Below are 22,300 nucleotides of genomic sequence, written 5' to 3' on the forward strand. Positions count from 1 at the left end.
CCATCCCAAGCACCTCTCCGCCCCCGGTCCCCTCAGCTCCGCGCTCAGAGCCTGGGCTCAGAAAGGCAGAAGGCGCAATGCAGAAACAGCTGTGCACCCACGCCTCTCCCAGCCCAAGGAACCAAAGGCCGATGGGTCACACTTCCTCACCTGTCCCAGGGGTGACAAACGCTCTAGTGATTGACGTTGGTCTCCTCCAACCAGAGACTGGCAGGAAGGTGGAGCCTAACTGAAACCGATTGCTTCTTTCCTCCAATCCGCGTACAGCAATTCTCTGGCTGTGGTCTCCTCGTCCCGCGAAGAGCGACAGGTGGGAGCTGCGCTACCGCCGCGCCTCCTGCATCCTTGATGTATGAGCCTCACCAAGGCGCAGGGTGAATTCTACTCCAAATCTTACCAATTCTTGCGAGTCGTCGCCTCAGCCGTCATTTTACTCAGAAGTGGAAATTCCCCAACCCTTTCCCGTCACCTCAGATGGGGGCGGGATGAATGATACTCTTACCGGCCAATTGTACCACGCGACGTCCTGTGACCAAGTGACCGACACTTGATGGCACCAATGAACTCTCTCATTGTCAGAGGTCACTATGACTGACCACAAGACCAACTAATCCACTTTAAGGTCGTGACGCGGTAGTCAGAGAGGCTAACCAATAAACGTAGAAGAAGGCCGGAAGTCGGTGCGTGGGGACTAGGAGGCGGGTTTTCGCAACCGCCTAGGCCTGCGCGGGTCAACGCAGCTTGGGGGCCGCGAGCCAGCGAGCGGCGCGTGACGAAGGGTCTGAGCGACGGGTCACCTTGGCCAATGATCTGCAGCTGCTGGGGAGCTGCAGCCAGTGGCGAGTGTGGGAGGTGGAAGGCAGCAGGTTAGGCAGTGAGAAGTTAGTGGCGCTGCTGGGACGGGGGGAAGGAGACGCTTCTTCCTCCTGCTGCTCCTCTCGTTCCCGGGATCAGCAGCGGCGGTGGCCGCGAGTGACTCGGCAGCATCTCCGGCTCCGCGTGCGAACCATGCTGACCGACGGCGGAGGCGGCGGCACCTCCTTTGAGGAGGATCTGGACTCTGTGGCTCCGCGATCCGCCCCAGCCGGGGCCTCGGAGTCGCCTCCGCCGGGAGGGGTCGGGCTGGGGATCCGCACCGTGAGACTCTTTGGGGAGGCCGGACCCGCGCCGGGAGTCGGTGGCGGGGGCAGCGGTGCGGGCGGAGGGGACGCGGCGCTGGATTTCAAGTTGGCGGCTGCTGTGCTGAGGACCGGGGGTGGAGGTGGTGCCTCTGGCAGCGACGAAGACGAGGTGTCTGAGGTACGGTTCCACGACCCCCCGCCTCCCACATAGCGTGAGGCATGAATTCTCTCTGGGCCCGCACAGGGCCCGGGCCGCCCTCCCGCTCCTCGGGCGGAGCCGTTCTCTGACAGCGATCGGCTCCATGGCGGCAGTGGCAGCGGTGCGGGCCTAGTGCGCCCTGGGCTTACTCCTCTGCCGGCGAACTCGAGCCGGACCGGTTCCCGTCACCATCCGTAGACCCACAATGGGGAATCCTTTGGTCTCTGCGCTTCGCGCGGGAACCAGGACTCCTCAGGCTGCCTCCCGCCCACCCGGTTCTGGCGATGGGGGGGGCGGGGTCTTGCCAGAGTCCCTGCCCTTGGTACTGAGGGAGCGGGCGAGACGGAGACAAGGAGAGGGAGCGACGTGACAGAGACGGAGCAGGCCGGCCCTTAACAGCGTTTCCATTATGCGCCATTCCCCAAAGTTGACGGGCGGGCTGCACATTTTTTTTTTTGCCTCATGCATTACGTGTTTATTTAAGAAAGGTTCTCAGTTCCCTTCCTTAGTTTAAGACAGGTGAGTAATAAGGAGCAGTCTGCTTTTATCCTGAAAAATCACGTGAGCCTTGCACCTGGGACCTTTTATGAAGTTAGACGGGAAAAGGAAGTTCCAGTGCATCTCTGAGCTTCAGAATAGCCAGATAGCTGAACTGTGGAGACTTTTAAAGGCTTGGAGGCGAGGCATCCTATCGACACCTTTTGCAGTGAGGGAAATTAGTTATCAGTCTTTTCATTTCTTTTAGCTCGTACGTACATACCGTGCCTTTGTGGGTCTGAGCAACCTAGGGTGGTAGGCATCATCTTTTGGGCTGTAAGGGAATAGGAAATATTTTGTGGACTTTTTTTTTACTATGGCGTGAATATAGTACTGTCCTGTGATGACTGTTGTTCTAAGTGCTCGGTATTCTGTTTTGGTTCTAAAGTGCTTGGTTCATCCCCTATGACCGATTATTTTAACCTCTGATCTTGGTGTTAAAGTACAGGGATTTCTCTGTGTTTACAACTCTCCTGGCTGTTGTATATGTGGGTTGCAGAATACAGTTAGTGCACTCTTACCATTCTTGGTCTGAGCAGTGCCTTTAGATTTGAAACCTTAGTACATTCTGACCCCAACAGTTTGCTTTGGAAAAAACTGTATGTGGGTTGTAAGGGAGCAATGGCGTGAGTATCTGTATCTTTGGATTTCACTGTAAGAGAAATAGCTTATAAGCCAAGGTAGGAGAGGATTTTATTTGAGTCTCTGGAGCCTCCACTTTTGGGCTTATAGAAGGCTTTCTTTTATCCTTTCAATGAAAATTGATGAGAGGTGAACCTAGAATACATGTACTTTTGACCTAGGAAATAAAGTGGGAATATCTTTAGACTAAGGATTAGGGTTTTTTTGTTTGTTTGTTTGTTTTAAGTTTGCTTTGGTTTACATGTAATAGAAAGATGATGTCCTTGGTTTTCTGGACCACTTTTACATAATTGTCACCAGGGAGATGAAAGATCCCTCATTAGCTTTTACATAAATATTATTCTTAAATTTCTTCAGAGGTAGATGCTAGTGAGTTTCCAAAGTTATAAATCTCTAACTCTTTGGGTTTATGTGTTAAATCTGGGAAATGAGCTTTTGAGGTAACTATTTCTGTGAGGCTTGTTCTCTCTTTCTCGTCGTGCACGCGCACACACATGCACACAATATTTCATTTGGAGTCACCATACCACGTGGTTAAAGCTAGGAGCAGAATCCACACCGTTTGTGGGTTTTTAAAAAAATATTTATCACAGAAGTTATTTATTCATGATTCCTACATTCATTTAGACTAATGATAGAAGAACCCCTTATTCTCCTGTTTACTTAAGTTTTCTGTGCCTAAAAAGGATTTAGGTCTTATGTATATGGAGACATGAAGACTCATTTTCAGAACGGAAGTTTCTAAGATACTTGGGGACTTTAGCCTAGTCTATGATGAGGCTTGGTGAGTAGATTCTTTCTTAGCCTGTGGAGAAAGGAAAATTTGTTTCTATGTCCTGTTTCTCCCATATCACAGAGAAAAATTCCTGGAATATCCAGTCTCTGCTGTTATAGTGTGTGTGGCAGGGTATAAATGACCTATTTTATTTTGCCCAGGCAAATTTCTTGGCTTGTCTTTTTTCTCCCTCACAAGATGAGGTCTCTTCTCCTGTATTATATTGCCTTTGAATTTCCAGGGTAAAGAGACCATATATAATGTTCTTCAAAAAACACCCACCCAACTGCCATTTGATGAATAATAAATGGTAAAATCTTAATTTTCATATTTCCTAGATGTTTTAGAACCAAGTATTTAGAATTTAGATACACAGAAGGATAATGAGTTAGTTTATAGTTTGAGAGTGAAATTTGTTTAGTTTCCCAAATGGAGCAGGAGTAGGTGAGAAATGAGAAAGAAATGTGGAGGCCTAGTGTACTTGTTGTAGAATTAAAGAACTATACATTTGTTATACAGAGGCATAAATACTCCAAGGACCTTTTTTCTATTCATTTTCAGCACCAATAGCTAGATAAAAATAGCTTCTTTCCCTTGCTGGCTAAGTCAGAAGACCTGTTAGCTTGAGGAAGTGGTTTGGATCTTTCTGTTAATTTCTTGTATTAGAATGGTGCTAGCTTAGGGAATGCTACCATTTGGGATTTTTGGTTCTTGTTTAAACATTGTGGTAAATATCTATTTTGTGTTTCTTCAGGCTTACTGAGCATATTCCTTAGCCATCCAAGGCCTTGAATCAAGGAATCAGAACTTGCATTAGATCCTAGTGAAGTGTATTCATTGTTCAGAATGGAGGTCAGGTTGAAAATTCTTTAAAAACCAATTTTTAAATGTTAATTTTAGATTTGTAGTCTCTCTTTTAAGCAAGTTAAAAGAAAAATAAAATTCATGAAGAAAGGACTTGGGTAAGGTATATTACTTCTAATTTTTCTGTCGTGAGAATGTGTGCATATATTTATGTATATATATATGATGCCCTCCTTTTAGAATTATAAAAGTAACTAGTCCAATGGTGAAAAATTAATCAATATAGATGGCAGATATAACATGAAAAATAAAAGTTCTCCTTCTTATCCCCACTGATCTTTCAAATCTCACTCTTCAGTGGTAACCAGTATTAAAATTTTTCTTTCAGTAAAATTTCCAGGTCTATATAAGCCTTTGTGTGTGTATACATATTCATACACACACACTTTATAAAGATGAATACCCAATTAGAAAGCATAGCTTTATGTCATATGAAGTTTTTTCTTATATTGAGGCAGGTACCATATTTATAGCTGGGTAAAAGCACACACAGATACTGTGTACAGCAATTAATAGCAAATTATAGCAAAAGTTTTGTAGGGAACTTTTTTTTCCTGAAGATGTATTTAGAGTAAAAAGCATAGACCATACAGAAATTCCATTCTCTAGTTGGAAGAGAGGTCATTTCCTTTTGGGTTATTTATATATGATTGTAATCTAGAGCAAGGTTTTTCAACAGCAACATATTGACATTTAGAGCCAGATAATTCCTTGTTGTGAGAGGCTCTCCTATGTGTTAGCAGCATCACTGGCCTTTACCCACTAGATGCCAGTAGATCCCACCCAGTTGTGATGGCCAAAAATGTCTCCAGACATTGCCAAATATCTCTTGGGGGCAGAACCACCTCTGGTTAAAAGCACTGCTCTAGAGGCCACTCTTATCATCAGGGATGGCAATTTTGTCATGAATACTCTGTATTCAAACATCAGGTAAACAACGTGAGTCACTGCTTTTAATAACAGCTCAGGGCTTATGCTTATAACCTGAACAGGAGAGAAATCGAAATAGGGTACTGAAAGGTTTAGAGCTATAAATGTTCTATGGTAAATTTATCATTTTGGGTAGCTTTCACTTAAAACTACGGCATTATTCTTGGAAAATTTACTGTCAAGGAAAATGAATTTCTAAAAAGCCTTTAGGGGATTTTGTTCAAAGTTGAAAAAGGGCTTTATTCCATAAACTACCATCAGTACTGATAAAATAGGAAATAGAACTTTGTAGTCTACTGAACAAGTTTTGGAGACAGTTGAAATGTTTATTGAAGGAAAAGTTACATGTTATTACAACAACAGTTTGTTATATTGCATGAGTATCAACCTTGCGCAAGTTTTATTCTGTAAAGCCTGTTACATATAAAATGATGAGTTAAGGAATATGGTGATATGAATAGTGGATCAAAACAGTTGATTAGGTTTTGGTAGAGGAAAACCTCATTGTGAAATTTGAAGTATGTAGGGGTTTTCTTTTAGTTATCATGTAGTACATTTCAATAGGTGACATTCATATAGTTCATGTAATACAAAGGCAAAACCAGTGAAAAGTCTTGATCTCACCCCTGTTCCGAAGAATCCTGCACTTATAGTGTCTTACATATCCTTTCAGAATTTCTTTATAGAGATACTAATACGTATTTTTATTTTTTTCCTTTGTTACACAAAAGATACACTTTTTGTGTGAGATTTTTAAAGGGTAGATTTGAGAAGGATTCAGACTTTTTGTCTAAAAGTGGTAAAACATGTTAAGAATGAAGCATTGGAGATGAGTTGAAGCACATTCCTTGCTGAGCCTATTTGGGCGCTGAGTGATGTACTGGATGACCTCTGAAATATTAATCCTGGCCTTCTGACTTCAATGATAGATAGATAAGATAAAAAAAACTCTTGCTTTAAAGAAAGCAGATCAGTTTTTAAAAAGTATTGCTCTTGGTTGGCAAGTTAAAAGAAACTTGAGGAGTTTACCTTTACCAAATTTACCTTTCTACAGAACTAAAGGTATAAGAAATAAAATCAATTTTTTTAGACTCATTATATATGAGTTGTTTCAATATATCTATCTTCTTGGTCTTTATTTACAGTTTTCTTCTATTGCTAGTCTGTAAAGTCATACATAGAATATTGGTGATAATCCTGTCTCATCTCATTTTTAGGTAACTGCTACCATTTATTGGAAGCTTATTATATGCCAGTACCATACTAGATACTTTCATTATTTTATTTAATCGTTTCAACACCCTTTTTCAGGTAGGTATTATCTATATTTTTATAGATGAATAAATGTAGGCACAGAGAAATGATGAGTCCAGAAAACAAAAGACAAAAAAATGGTTAAAATGTTATACAGCTAGTAAGTGATAAAGCTAGGATTTGAATCCAGTACTGAACCAGAACTCATGCTACTATTTTGCTTCTTCAGATTAAGAAATAGGCAGTTTTGGGTTATCAAATGCTTTTTCTCCAGTAAATCATCACTTAGTCCCTGTGGAAGTTTTCATAGGTCTAAAGTAAAATGAGAAAAGTAAAGACAACATAATGAATTTCTCATAAAGCAATTTTCCCCACTTTTTTCTATTTTAAGGTAATTTTCTTCCTACTGTTATGAAGTGAGTTTTTAAAACAACCGTATTTGACAAAATACCAAATTGGAAACTCCATGTTGAACTCTGGGTAAAGCCTCATAAGCCTGGGAACCATTGAACTAAGTGACTTGCCTAGGATCACACAGCTAATTTTTAATAGGTAATAATAGGTCATCTGACTCCCATTCTGGTTCTTAGCTGCTAGATTGTCCTGTTGTTTCTCTTCTGATGCATTGTACCAGTGAATTTAATTAGTTGTTTAAGAAATGCCTATCTCAAACTAGCATATAATCCATAGTCTTGTTGGAAAAGTTTTACATTACCTAATGAAATTGGTGATTGCCATGTAGATCAATATATTAAGAAGTCAATAAAAAGTTATCATTTAGCATAGGAGCAACACCATCCTAAGGTAGTTTTTGTAATTGAACTTAACTTGAAAAGTTCAGGCCTTGCCATTACTCATTTTAAAAGAATTGAGAAATATTAAAACTGCTTATAAAGGCATATACCTAACTTTGCACCTTTGCCAATATGGGAAATACAGATTTTGCAGTATTGTTACACTAATTAGTTTGTAAAAACTAAAACGTGTGTTATTGTATTGGTAGTTATTGACAGTGTATGGTTCCTATGAGTGAAAATCATTTGACTTTTGATGATTGACTGGTTTACTTCTTCCGGACAACTTCACATAACCCAGGAGAAAGTAAAGTTGAACATAAGGCTCCTTTTTATTTGCTAGACTGAAATTCAGCAACTTTCTGTCAGGGAGCATATTTTGCTCTTCCTTCACTGTGTATCCTTCTGTTCTCATCATTTTTCCCTTAATGGATGCTCTTTTCAGTAGTAGAAAGGGTGTTGTTTTTTTTTCCCACTGTATCCTAGTGGTTTGATTTACTTGCATTAGTGTGCAACTTTGAAAAGAGAAAGGCAAGTATACCCCCAGGGATTAATAATCACCAAAGAATTGAACAGGAGAACAGTTTATTAAGTTGCTAAGGTAAATTTGATGTGTTTAAGAGTTTGTAATGAGGGCATTTAGGTTGAGAACAAGGTTTTGTTGTTGTTGTTTTAATTGTGGTAAAATATATGTAACATAAAATTTACTATTTTAACCTTTTTTTTCTTTGTTTTTTAAAATTATGTTAAAGTATACGAAACATAAAATTTACTGTTCTAACCATTTTAAAGTGTACAGTTTGGTAGCATTAAGTACATTCACCAGACATCTCCAGAACTTTTCATCTTCCCAGACTGGAACTTTGTATCCATTAAACAGTAACTCCCCATCCTCCCTTCACCAGCCCCTAGCAACTACAATTCTTTCTTTATGAATTTGAGTACTCTGGGTGCATTAATTAAGTGGAATCATAAGTAGTTCCACTTTGGGGACAGGCTTATTTCACTTAGCATGTCTTCAAGGTTCATCCCATCCATGTTGCAGCATGTGTCAGAATTTAATTCCTTTTTAAGGCTGAATATTCTACCATTGTATATAGACCACATTTTGTTTATCCATTTATCTATTGATAAGACCCTTGAATTGCTCCTATCTTTTGGCTGTTGAGAATATGCTGCATGAATGTGGGTATACAAATAACTGCTTAAGTCCCTCTTTCATTTTTTTTGTGGTATACACCCAGAAGTGGGATTATGGGATTATATAGCAATTGTAATTTGAATTTTTTGAGGCATCACCATACTATTTGATATAGCTACTATACCATTTTACATTACCACCAGCAATGCACAAGGGTTTCATTTCTCCACATAGCCAATACTTGTTTACTGTTTTATTTTTCTCTTTGAATAGCGGCCATCCTAATGGGCATGAAGTGGTATTCATTGTGGTTTGTTTTGCATTTTCCTAATGATTAGTGATGTTGAACATTTTTTCATGTGCTTATTGGCCATTTGTATATCCTCTTTGGAAAAACATATATTCAAATCCTTTGCCCATTTTTAATTGGGTTTTTTCATTCTTTACTTATAGGAATTCTTTGTGTATTAATCTTTATCATATATAATTTCCACATATTTTCTCCCATTCTATGGGTTGCCTTTTACTCTATTGATAGTGTCCTTGATGCTTAAAAGTTTTAATTTTGATAAAGTCCAGTTTATCTTTCTTTTATTATCTGTGCTTTTGGAGTCATAGCCATCCAAATCCAATGTCATGAAAGTTTTCTCCAGTGTTTTCTTCTAAGAATTTTGTAGTTTTAGCTCTTACATTTAGACCTTGGTCCACTTTGGATAATATTTGTGTATAGTGTAAGGGTCCAGCTTCATTCTTTGGCATGTGAATATACAGCTTTTCCAGCACTGTTTGTTGAAAAGGCTGTTTTACTTAGCATGTCTTTAAGGTAGTACTGAAGTAGTCTTGGCATCCTTGTTGAAAATCAATTGACCATATATGGGAGGGTGTATTTCAGGACTTTTTGTTCTATTCCATTGTTCTGCTTGTCTGTCTTCATGCCAGTATCACACTGTTTTGATTACCTAGCATTTGTAGAAAGTTTTGCAATCAGGCAGTGTTAATCCTCCAATTTTGTTATTTTTCAAAGTTATTTTGGCCATTCAGGGTCCCTTGAGATTCCATATGAATTTTAGGACGAGTCTTTGTACTTCTGCAAAAAATGCCCTTGGGCTTCTGATAGGGGATTGTACTGAATCTGTAGATGACTTTGGGTTAGGGCAAGTGTTAATACAATTATGTAATTGTTTCATCACAATAGGTATTAGCAAATCAACAGGCTTGAAAACATTTTTAAAAGCATCTCTAACAGGGAGTGACTGAGCATTCACTGATGTCCTCTGAGCCATTGAATCCAGTTAACGTGAATACTGTGCTCTCGGTAGATATGTCTGTATTGTAATCTTTATTTTTTCCTGTTTTGTCCTCATATTGACTAATCTGTAATTGATCATGGGGCTTCACATATTGATTAAATGCTAGGAAGAAGGCTTTTATCCTTTATGTTATTAGAGATGAGTTCAGTTTTGGAAAAATTATCTTAATATGGTATTAAGCCTAGATAAATGAACCTGTAGTATTTTCTCTAATGATGTAGGATTGAAAAAGTTTTCACGTGGGCATTTTTTTGTGTGTGTGATATCTGAGTCAGAAGCTAAAGATTTGGCCATGTCAGTTGATACCTTGAGTGGTGCACTTTGAAAGAACTTTCAGCTTTATCAGCTTCTAATAGATTTTTTTCTCTTAAGTGCTTACCTAGTCTTCTGCCAAATCTCTACATTTTTATTTCTGCCTTTTAAAAATTATACAATTGGTAAATTCAGTAACATGTGAAGTAAACTATCATTATCAAAAAACAAATCCGCAAAGGGGCAATAGTCCAGTTATATTGGATACATTATCTTTTTTGTCACTGTCACAGTACAGTTTCAGACTTACTGGAAAGTTGCAGTAGAATTCCTCCCATATGTCCTTTATTCAGACTCACTAATTTTGTTCATTTTGTCCCATTCTCTCTCTCACTCCATAAACAAATAAATAATATATTTGCTGGACCATTTGAATGTAGGTTGTATACATCATATCTCTTTACCCTTAAATCTTCGGTGCACATTCCCTAACAACAAATCCATTCTCTTAATATAACCGCAGTGCCTATACAAAAATAGGAAATTTAAGAAATTTCTGAAGTATTTTTTAAATTCCCAAAGTTTTAAGAATTGAAATATAATACACGTGACATGGATTCACTCTTTAAAGTGTATATTTCATTGGTTTTTAATGTATTCACAAAGTTGTACAACCATCAGCACTTTTTTAAAGGTATTATTGATATACACTCTTATGAAGGTTTCACATGAAAAACAAAGTGGTTACTACATTCACCCATATTATTCAGTCTCCCCCATACCCCATTGCAGTCACTGTCCATCAGTGTAGTAAGATGCCACAGAGTCACAATTTGCCTTCTCTGTGTTACACTATCTTCCCCATGATCCCCCCCCACACCGTGTGCCAATCATACCCCCTCAATGCCCTTCTCTCTCCCTTCCCACCTGCCCTACCCCACCCCTTCCCTTTGGTAACCGCTTGTCACTTCTTGGAGTCTGTGAGTCTGCTGCTGTGTTGTACCTTCAGTTTTGCTTCGTTGTTATACTCCAGAAATGAGGGAAATCATTTGGTACTTGTCCTTCTCCGCCTGTCTTATTTCACTGAGCATAATATCCTCCACCTCCATCCATGTTTTTGCAAATGGTAAGATTTGTTTCTTTCTTATGGCTGAATAGTATTCCATTGTGTTTATGTACCACAACTTTATCCATTCATCTACTGATGGACACTTAGGTTGCTTCCATATCTTTGCTATTGTAAATAGTGCTGCAGTAAACATAGGGGTGCATATGTCTTTTTGAATCTGAGAACTTGTATTTGGGTAAATTCCTAAGAGTGGAATTCCCAGGTCAAATAGTATTTCTATTTTTAGTCTTTTGAGGAACCTCCATATTGCTTTCCATAATGGTTGAACTAGCTTACATTCCACCAGCAGTGTAGGAGGGTTCCCCTTTCTCTGCGTCCTCGCCAGCATTTGTTCTTAGTCTTTTGGATAGTGGCCATCCTAACTGGTGTGAGGTGGTATCTCATTGTGGTTTTAATTTGCATTTTCCTGATAATTAGTGATGTGGAGCATCTTGTGCCTGTTGGCCATCTGAATTTCTTCTTTGGATAATTGTCTCTTCATATCCTCTGCCCATTTGTTAATTGGGTTATTTGCTTTTTGGGTGTTGAGGCGTGTAAGTTCTTTATATATTTTGGATGTTAACCCCTTGTCGGATATGTCATTTGCAAATATATTCTCCCATACTGTAGGATGCCTTTTTGTTCTGCTGATGGTGTCCTTTGCTGTACAGAAGCTTTTTAGCTTGATGTAGTCCCATTTATTCATTTTTGCTTTTGTTTCCCTTGCCCGAGGAGAACCATCAGCACTTTTAAATCAGTTTAATCTCCCCTGAACAAACCTTAGACCCACTGGCAGTCATTTCCCATTCCCTGCTCCCTGTAACTCCTGGTAATCACTAATCTACTTTCCCTCTCTCTGGATTTGCCTGGCTTGGGCATTTCATATAAACAGAAACATACAATATGTGGTCTTATATGCCTCACTTCTTACACTCAGCACGTTGTTTTTCAAGGTTTCTCCATGTTGTATCATGTATCAGTGCTTAATTGGAAAGTTATTCCATTTTGTTGATAGACCACATTTTGTTCATAAGTTGATCACATTTGTGTTATTTCTACATTTTGTCTAGTATAAATAATGATGCAATGAACACGTGTGTACAAGTTTCATATAAACAAATTATTTCAGTTCTCTTGGATATATACCTAGGAGTGGAATTGCTCGGTCATATGATAACTCTATGCTTAATTTTCTGAGGAACTACCAAGCTGTTTTCTACAGTAGCTGCATCATATATGTTCCCTCCAGCAATGTATGAGGGTTCCAGTTTCTCCGTATCTTTCCTAACATTTGTTATTTTTTGGTTGTAGCTATCCTAGTCGGTATGAAGTGGTATCTCATTGTGGTATTTGATTTGTATTTCCTCAATGACTAATGAAGTTGAGCAACTTTTCATGTGCTTATTGGACATTTGTATATCTTCGGATAAATGTCTATTCAGATCTTATCCCTATTTCTTTGTTAAACAACATGGGTTTGAACTGCATGGGGGCCACTTGTTTGTGGATTTCCTTTTTTTATTGGAATATAGGCGGTATACAATATTACATTGGTTTCAGATGTACAACATAGTGACTCAATAATTATATATATTATTAAATGCTCACCATGGTAAGTATAGTTATTCTCTGCTGCCATACTAAGATATTACAATATTATTGATTAAATTCTTTATTTTCCCATTTTTTGGTTGGGTTGTCCTTTCATTGTTGAATCGTAAGTGCTTTTTTCTTATGGGAAAGGGTTAAGTTTACATAATATTTTTTTATTAAAGTATCACTGATATACAATCTTATGATGGTTTCACATAAACAGCACAGTGGTTTCAACATTCACCCGTATTATCAAGTCCTCACCCCCTCCATTGCGGTGCGGTCACTGTCTATCAACATAGTAAGATGTTATAGAGTCACTAATTGTCTTCTCCATGCTGTAGTGCCTTCCCTGTAACCTACCTATACTGTGATTGCAAATTATAGTCCACTTAATCTACTTTTCCCACCCCACTCACCTTCCCCAACCCTTCCCCTTTAGTAACCACTTGTCCCTTCTTGGTGTCTGTGAGTCTACTGCTATTTTGTTCCTTCTGTTTTGCTTTGTTTTTATACTCCACAAATGAGGGAAATCACTTAGTATTTGTCTTTCTCCACCTGGCTTATTTCACTGAGCATTAATACCCTGTAGCTCCATCCACGTTGTTGCAAATGGCAGTATTTCTTTTCTCTGGCTGATTAATATATGAACCACACCTTCTTTATCCATCTATAGCTGTTGATTATAGTGCATATAAACATAGAGAGTGCATATGTCTTTTCAAATCTGGGATCTTGTATTTTTCAGGTAAATTCCTAGGAGTAGAATTACTGGGTCAAATGGTATTTCTATTTTTAGTTTTTTGAGGAACCTCCATATTGCTTTCCACAGTGGTTGAACAAATTTACACTCCCACCAACAGTGTAGAAGGGTTTTCCTTTTCTTCACATCCTTGGCAGCATTTGTTTCTTGTCTTTTGGATATTGGCCATCCTAATTGGTGTGAGGTGGTATCTCCTTGTGGTTTTAATTTTCATTTCCCTGATGATTAGCAACGTGGAGCATCTTTTTTCATGTGCCAGTTGACCAACTGTATTTCTTCTTTAGAGAAGAGTATGTTCAGATCATCTGCCCATTTTTTAATTGGGTTATTTGCTTTTTGGGTGTTGAGGTGTTTGAGTTCTTTATATTAATTTTGGATGTTAATCCCTTATCGGATTAATCGTTTACGAATATATTCTCTCATACTGTAGGGTACCTTTTGGTTCTGCTGATGGTGTCCTTTGCTTTACAGAAGCTTTTTAATTTGATGTAGTCCCATTTGTTCATTTTTTATCTTGTTTACCTTGCCCAAGGAGGTGTGTTCAAGAAAAAGTTGCTCATGTTTATATTCCAGAGATTTTTACCTATGTTTTCTTCTAGGAGTTTTATGGTTTTGTGACTTTTGTAAGTGCTTTTTTAGAGAAAAAATTACATTTTCTGGATGCTAGTCCCTTATCAGATACATGATTTGCAAATATTTTCTCCCATTCTGTAAGTTGTTTTTTCACTTTCTTGATTGTGTCATTAAGTTTTTTTAGTTTTGGTGAGGCTCAATTTTTGTATTTATCTTTTTTTTTTAATTGCTTTGGCTTTTGGTGTGATGTCTAAGAAACCATGATCCAAGATCATGAAGATTTATGCTTACTTTGTTCTGAGAACTCTACAGTTTTAGCTCTTAACATTTTGAGTAATTTTTATGTAAGGTGTAAGGTAGAGGTTCAGTCTCATTCTTTAGAATGTGGATATCCAATTGTTCTAACACTTGAAAAGACTTTCTCTACTGACTTGCCTTGACACGGTTGTCAAAAATCAGTTGACTATAAATGTGAAGGTTTGTTTCTGTTCTATTCCATTGATCTATATGTCTTCCTATGCCAGTTACATAGTATCTCAATTACTATACCTCTTGGCAGTGTTTTGAAATTGGGAAGTGTAACTCCAACTTTTTTCTTCTTCAAGATTGTTTTAGACTATTTTGGGTTATTGGAGATGTTCTTGTTCTCTTTATCTGGTCTTCAAAGAGACTTAATAGGGCATATTTAATAAGCTGCAGAATTTGTATTCACACATACCTCTGTCCCCCCATTTTGTAATACTCCAGCTCTTAAAATTTCTGCTCCTCTTCCTTATGGATGCAGGGGGGTAGAGCTCATGTGATTTAGACTTGTTTTCACCAGGCCATCAGAAGAGCAAGTTGTCATAGTATTAGTGTTTGTCTTCATGTATCCTTTCCCTTACAAAGCCTGGATATATGCTTAAGAGGAGATAATACTGAAGAGGCAGGAGATGGTTATTTTGGGCAGTTGTAGTCTGAGTGTATCTGATGTGGACTATGGTCTGCAGGAAGGATATGGACAGAATTTCTTTTCCTGGGATAGTAAAAGAAATGGATAAGAGGTATGAAATATTAAAACAGAGCAGAATTTTTGCATCTGGTATCTTCTAACAGCTGCTTAAGAGCTGTGAATTCAGTATTTAAGTAACATACAGTTTGCTTGACACCCAAGCCAGTGTTATCACCTGTGTGATTAATTGCCAAAACAAATCTTGATGTCACTGCTCAAATGGTCCCAGTTATATTAAATGACTAGTTACTTTGACTCTATGAACACTTGAGAGTCTCAACTATATTTTAGTACCTGTTTTACTTTAGGCCTTGACTGACAGGTTAACAAAGCATTTTCTTTTAGTTTGAAGAGACCATTATTTAAGGTTATACTTAAGTCAGATGCATGGATTTGGTCTGTTATCCTTCCCACAACAAAATTTACAATAATATGATAATACAGTATCAAAGGTACTTACCATTGTTCATTATCTCCTTGTTGCTAATGTTATAGTCAATCATTCATTCCCTACAGGAGAAAATCAGAGTTTTGTTTGGGGTGGGGCTTCTGCATGAACTCATATCTTGCATAGTAAAATTATGTCTGTCAGTGATTAGAGTCCTTGGCAATCTGTTTAAGAATTATGATTGGTATTTTAGACTGGATTTATTTATTCTGCAGTCATTTGTCTAGATCCTGCTATTTGTTAAGCTTTGTGCTAGGCTTTTAAATTACGAAGATGAAAAAATGTGGTCCCTGCCTTTAAAGACATCAGGCTTTTCAGAAACATGGACATTTTAGGGAACACAAAAACAAGGTAAATTATTTATTCAAATTATATTTACCCTTCTAAACAACTTTCACATATTAACAAATTATATTTGAATGTTTTTCTAGGCATTGTGTATCAATTGCATTACCTCATTTAGTTTTCTTATGGTCTTTTGAGGGTTCAAGATCCTAAACTCAGTGTATGGATCATTGCTCTGTATTAGTTGGATGATCACTATAAAGGCTGATATTTGGTGCTCCTTGACTTTAGGAGTTGAATGAGCGTTCAGGGGCAGGTTTAAAGGGGGCATTGATTTAATGAAAGGATACGCAGTCCATTAGTGTAAGATTGTCTTGTGCTCATATTTGAGCAAAACCACAACTGCTTCATTATGTTCTGTAGACTTCCCAAGCATGCCCTGCTTCAGGGCCCTTGGCATTTGCTGTTCACTCTCTCAGGAGCATTCTCTTAGATATCCATGAGGCTTCCTTCTCTCACTTCTTTTAGCAGTCTGCTAAGAGGCTTTCCAACTGCCTACTGCATGTATGTTCCATAAACATCTCAGGCTTTCTAAAAGTGAACTCATTATTCCCTCCTCCACCCCATCTTTTTTCTCCCCCACCTTTGTAAACTGCATTTCCCTAAAGCTAGTCACTGTAGCCAGAAACCTCGGAGCTCATGTCTGCTGTTTCTTGTGACCACACACATCTAAGCAGGCACTCAGTCTTCTGGGTTCTTTCTTAATATCTTGTTTATTTGTCACCTTCTCTGTTCACTTCTTCTGCTGCAAATCAAACCATCATCTTTTATCTGCACTTATTGCAGTGATCCCTGACTTGTCTACCTCCAAGATTATACTTTTCTAATTATTTCTCTTTCCTAATTCATCTGATACCCTGCTATCAGAGTAAATTCTCTTATGCTGGTTCAGTCATGTCACTCCTTTGGCAAAAAGCCTTCCCATTCTTAGTTTAATAAGGGAGAAGTCAAATTCCTTAATATAACATACAAGGTTATTTAGGATTTGGCTTCTATTTTTCTAACCCTGTCTTTGCTGTACCCTACTTTATTTGCTTTTTATATTCTACCCATACCAAATTGCTGCACTTCTCTGAACATAGCAAACTATTAAATGCCCTGGTATAATTTACTTCTACTGCTTGGCTTATAAAATCATAATAATAGCTGCTATATGCTGAGTGCTTATTATTATCCATTAGGCTAAATGTTTACCTGTATATTTTCAGATAAATTTTACAATTGCTCTATGAAGAAAGTGATATCATTCCAGTTTACAGATGAGGAAATTGATGCTTAGCGACGTTATGTAATATGCGCAAAGTTGTACATCTAGTAATGATTTAGCCAAATCCAGGTATCCTGGATTCTGAAGCCCGTGTTTGCAACAACTACTCTACACTGTTACTTTCATGAATGTCCTTCTTCCCTGTCCTGTTGGGTACCTTGTTACAGAGTCGTCATCCCTAACTGATTTCCTTCATTATTACCCCAATTGGAATTGACCATTCCTTCCCCTGTGGTCCCATGTTGTCTGTGTGTAGCTGTCTGTTACAGCATCTGTAATACTTTATGGTATTTATTTAACTGTCTTAATGAGCAGGGATCATGTTTTATTTATTTTTGTGTTCCCAGTATATAGTAGAATGTCTGGCATATAGTAGGTGCTTAATAAATGTTGAATGGAGGCATCTGTAGTGCTTAATATGCTCAGGTTACTTGCTTAAGACAAGTTGATACATATGAGGCATATTTGTATTCATAGAGAGTAAGAATGTAGGAAAACAAAGTATTAGGCAAACTAACCTTAATAGTAGTAGTGGTAAAATTAGTAGTAATAACTAATAATTATTGAGCAATTACCATGTATTAAAGCATTATTGTGCAATTTTGGATGTAGTATTTTACTTAATCATCAATAACGCTGTGAAATAGTTACTGCTATCCTTATTTTATAGCTGAGGAAAATGTGGCTATGAGAGGTAAAACAAGTTAGGTACGATCATGCTGTGAGTGATGGGGCTCGTATTCTGAGAGTCCTTGAGGCTCTTTTTAACTTAATAAAATCAAGTACTTCTAACCTCAACCTTACCCATTTATTATGATAGGGAAAATACAGAGTAATGTTTCTTCTTTCAACATTAACATTTCCTTGGCCTTAATTGCCAGATACTTCATTCCTTGTGATTTTTCCATTGAGTAGGTAAGCAGTCTTTTTTTTTTTAAAAAAACCTGTTGTGGCACAATTTCATAGTATGTGTGCTGGCCAGGACTAATGTAGATGTAACTGCCAGAAATTACTAAATGAATGCATGATTTGTCTGTCTCTTTAAGAACTCTGGCAGAGAGGAATCGGTGGGCTTATAATCTGTTACATTTAATTTTAAAAGTTTTTTTCCTGACATTACTATTGTTAAATTGTGATGTTACGATACAGATTCTCTGCTTCTCTTCACTGATATTTGTTTTAGTTAATATGCTGCCACTGTTTTGAGGATTCACTTAATACAGTTTGGAGTGGTGAAAAGGATGTGAGCTTTGGAATCTGAAGCACATGACTTCAGATCCCTGCATGGTCATATGATCATGGGCAAGTCACTTAACTCTTCTGAGTTTCATTTACTTAAAATGAAGATCAATTAATCTACTGACTAAGAAGTTATGATAATTGAATGGAGTAATATGTGGAAAATGCTGATATATATGAGGCATATTATTTATGGTAGCCTCTTTTTTAAGCATTTAATTAATGGTAGCTATTATTTTTTAAAGACCTTTCTTCCTCCCATCCTTAACTAGAGTCTTCAAAAAATAATAGTCTGTATTAAAAACTGTAGTTTAGAGGTGAAATTTTTGTAGTTGAGCAAAATGGAGTAAATTTTCTCCAGCTTTAACTTAGAATTAGGAAAAGCATGATGGTTTTTCTTGTGCTATGGGAAGCTAATCAACTTCAATAATCCCAAGATACCATTCATGTTTTTTGAGACGAGGATTGTGGTACTGAAATTGGGAATGCAATTTTCCTTGTAGAAAGAAACTTGAAATGTTTTTACGTTAAGGAATACAGACATTTTATTCCCATATGCTAAGATGTTGCTGATTATATTGGGCCTTACAGTATTAGCAAAACTCATTCCTAGATTGATCATTATTTGGTTCTGAATTGTAATGATATTACTTTCTCCCTTTGAGTGCATCTTACGCATGTTTGTGGTGAATGGTACTGTAGAAACTTGTGAGTACTGTGTTTTCTGTAAAACAAGTTGCTATGTCCTTTCTGCAGTTATCCCTTGGAGTGCTGGCCCATTCTTTTTGCTGCACCGAGTAGAAATCAATAATAAGCCACCTGCATTCTAAAACTGGTTTAAGTGCTGATTCTAATTTAAAGTAGATGGCTTACTTCGGGTAGGGGAAGGTAAGATGTTGGTCTATTCAAATGTAAACTATATAAAAGAGAAGAGCAATAGCAAATACATTTTTAAATGTACATTTTAGTTCGCATTTTTAATGATCAAATATGATTTTCTTAAGGGAGCTTTATTTTATAATGTTTGTGAGGAGAGAGTGTAAAATAATTATTACTTTCCCTTGAGCTTTCTCATAGCTCCAGTTGGAATTCATGGGAATGATGATTACTCTTAAAGGTTACCAGAAAATAACTTTGTGGCTACTCATACTTTAGCCCCTAACTCAAAATATAAATTTATTTAACATGTTAAAAATGAAATTTTCATAATCCATTTGTCTATTTAAAGGTGTTTTATATAAAACAATGTACATTCAACTTACATTTGAGAGCTTGGTGGTGTTCTTAACTTGGTACATGATATGACACATGAGAATATGTAAACAAAAATATATAACATACATGTTTTGTGGTAGAGTGTTCTTTTTTACTAACTTATATTCTCTGTTATTTAACAATTGCTACTTCCAGAAATACAGCCTTAGAGAAGGTAACAGTTGATTTTTGACAAATACATAGGTGAGATTTAATTATTTTGCTATGTCTATGGCTTAAACATACTATGTTTAAGACTTAAAACATTAATATTACTGAAAGTTTCAATTATAACACTGCCTAATTACACTTAATGGAAATAGCTTTTTTAGTGGAATTGAGTTTTGGCCAAATCATAGCTGGATTAATAAATGATTTTTCTAACTAGATTTGGCCGGGGTGACTGAACTTTTTCAGTGATAATAGCTGGGTCTGTGGTTAATCTCCCTAGTAACTGTTGCCATCCAGTGGTTCATTTCTGAAATGTCAAATAGGATAAAAAATGGGACAAAGTGCTCATTACCCTTTCCCTTAACTTACCACCCCACAACTTTGTTAAAATTCTAGTTGAAGCTGAAAAACACATTTTTTTTGAGAAGGGAGGGGAAAAAAGACTTTTTGAGGAGGAAGACACAAGTTATTTGCCTTTAGCATTTTAAAAGAGATTACCTATAAGAGATTAGGCAGTAAGGAAATGTCTGTGATCCTTTGGCTATATGTAAGAAACTATGAAGCTTTTATATTTATTGTATGATAAAGACTACTTTTATAAGACATGCCATTATTTTGAACTTACACATTACATAGACACTTTTTAAAAAATACTTTATCACCAACCCTTCTATGGTAAGTACAGAATTGGCCTAGTATTATTTTCATGTAGCTATAGTTTGCATCTTGGCTAGCCAGATGAATTTTGAGGTAATACTATTGCAGTCTGAATTGCAAGAACATGTGTTTCAGCAGTTATCATAAATTATTGATTATGAATTGCCACAAATAATCCCCCAAATATTCCCAAAGTAATAGACATAACTGGATATTTTGTCTTTTAATTGATTCCACATTGAGATAAGCTTTTAAAATTTAAGAGAGGGTAGGACAAATGATATATTAGAATTGAGTGCTTTTTGGTACCTCTAATTGACACAAATATATTCAAATCACTTATGTATATAGTTATGTATAACTATAACTTATTCTGACAACTTAAGACTTTTCTTACATGTTGTGGATATTTAAATTTTTAATCTTGTGGTCAGATCTTAAATACAAAATGTCTGAAACTACACTTGAAAATTTAAGTGATCACAAAAAAAAAATTGTTAAGTGAGGTGATGGATATTAAACTTACTGTGGTAATCACTTTGTAATATATACATATTTGAAATCATTGTTATACAGTTAAACTTATACAATGTTAAATTCAATTATATCTCAATAAAACTGGGAAAAAATTAATTCAAGTGAATGCTGTTAAAAATGGAGCACACTGGATTATCAGTGAGTATTTTTCTTTCAGTTTGAGAAAGCATAGAAGATACAGACTGTGGTGAAGGACAGGGCAGAAGAGTTGTAATTACACATTATATTCCAAAAATTACATTTTATAGTGTTTATTGTTTTCAGAATGCTTTATTTCATAATTGAATAGCCCTATAAGGTAGTTAGGGCGGGATTGTCTTTGTTTGAGGAAAACATGAAATGTCAAAAAAAGAGTGAGTGATATGCCATGTGTACACACAATGCCTGATGGAACTGGTACTTGAACCCTAATTCTGCTCTTCAGTGCAGTTTTTCTTTCCATTATGTCTTGTTGCGTGATTGAAATTTGAATTTACATGCACTCTAAGATGTAGGAGAAGTAAACTCAGAAATTGTCTTCTAAATTGTAAACAGGTTATGAGTCCTCTGAAGGCAAGGGATACATCTCTTTTGTGTTTTTCTTCTGAACTTCATTCTTCCCAAGCATTTCAGAATGTGCAATCTTGTGTGTGTGATACAAACATTACTCTCACTCAGGATGAGATTGCTGTTGTGGTGACCAGGAAGACCATGAGCAATCTGTCACTTTTTACATAGTCTTATTTGAATCTACCCCCTGTTGTTATTTCTACCCTAAAAGCATAATTGTACTCTAAGTACCATACTTTTTTTTGTATGTTTCTTTTTTTTACTAAGATATCAGTGGTATAGACTACTATGAAGGTTTCACGTGAAAAACAATGTGGTTACTACATTCACCCATATTACCGAGTCCCCCACCTACCCCATTGCAGTTACTGTCCATCAGTGTAGTAAGATGCCAGAGTCAATACTTGTCTTCTCTGTGCTACCCGGTCTTCCCCATGATCCCCCCAATAATATGTGTACTAATCATAATACCCCTCAATCCCCTTCTCCCTCCCTCCCCACCCACCCTTCCCTACCCCTCTCCTTTGGTAACTGCTAGTCCCTTCTTGGAGTTTGTGAGTCTGCTGCTGTTTTGTTCCTTCAGTTTTGCTTCGTTGTTATACTCCACAAATGAGGGAAATCATTTGGTATTTGTCTTTCTCTGCCTGACTTATTTCACTGAACATAATACCCCATCGCTCCATCCATGTTGTCGTAGATGGTAGTAGTTGTTTTCTTCTTATGGCTGAATAGTATTCCATTGTGTATATGTAACACCTCTTCTTTATCCATTCATCTACTGATGGACACTTAGGTTGCTTCTGTATCTTTGCTATTGTAAATAGTGCTGCAGTAAACATAGGGGTGCATATGTCTTTTTGAATCTGAGAACTTGTATTCTTTGGGTAAATTCCTAGGAGTGGAATTCCCGGGTCAAATGGTATTTCTATTTTTAGTTTTTTGAGGAACCTCCATATTGCTTTCCACAATGGTTGAACTAATTTACA

The 22,300-nt window shown here is 37.2% G+C and overlaps 1 protein-coding gene across 4 annotated transcripts in view; it reads left to right on the forward strand.

Annotated features, from left to right (window-relative positions):
* Nucleotides 1–860: 860 nt before the first annotated feature.
* The window catches only part of ANKHD1 (ankyrin repeat and KH domain containing 1), a 120,797-nt gene continuing 99,357 nt past the window's right edge, over nt 861–22,300 (forward strand). For all 4 annotated transcript variants that reach the window (XM_036896389.2, XM_036896407.2, XM_036896397.2 and 1 more), the window contains exon 1: nt 861–1,299. In XM_036896389.2, coding sequence (XP_036752284.2) covers nt 1,009–1,299 — 291 coding nt within the window. In that variant the 5' untranslated portion in view covers nt 861–1,008. The remainder of the gene's footprint in view (nt 1,300–22,300) is intronic.

Source organism: Manis pentadactyla, chromosome 13 (genome assembly GCF_030020395.1).
Source record: "Manis pentadactyla isolate mManPen7 chromosome 13, mManPen7.hap1, whole genome shotgun sequence".
Taxonomy (NCBI): domain Eukaryota; kingdom Metazoa; phylum Chordata; class Mammalia; order Pholidota; family Manidae; genus Manis; species Manis pentadactyla.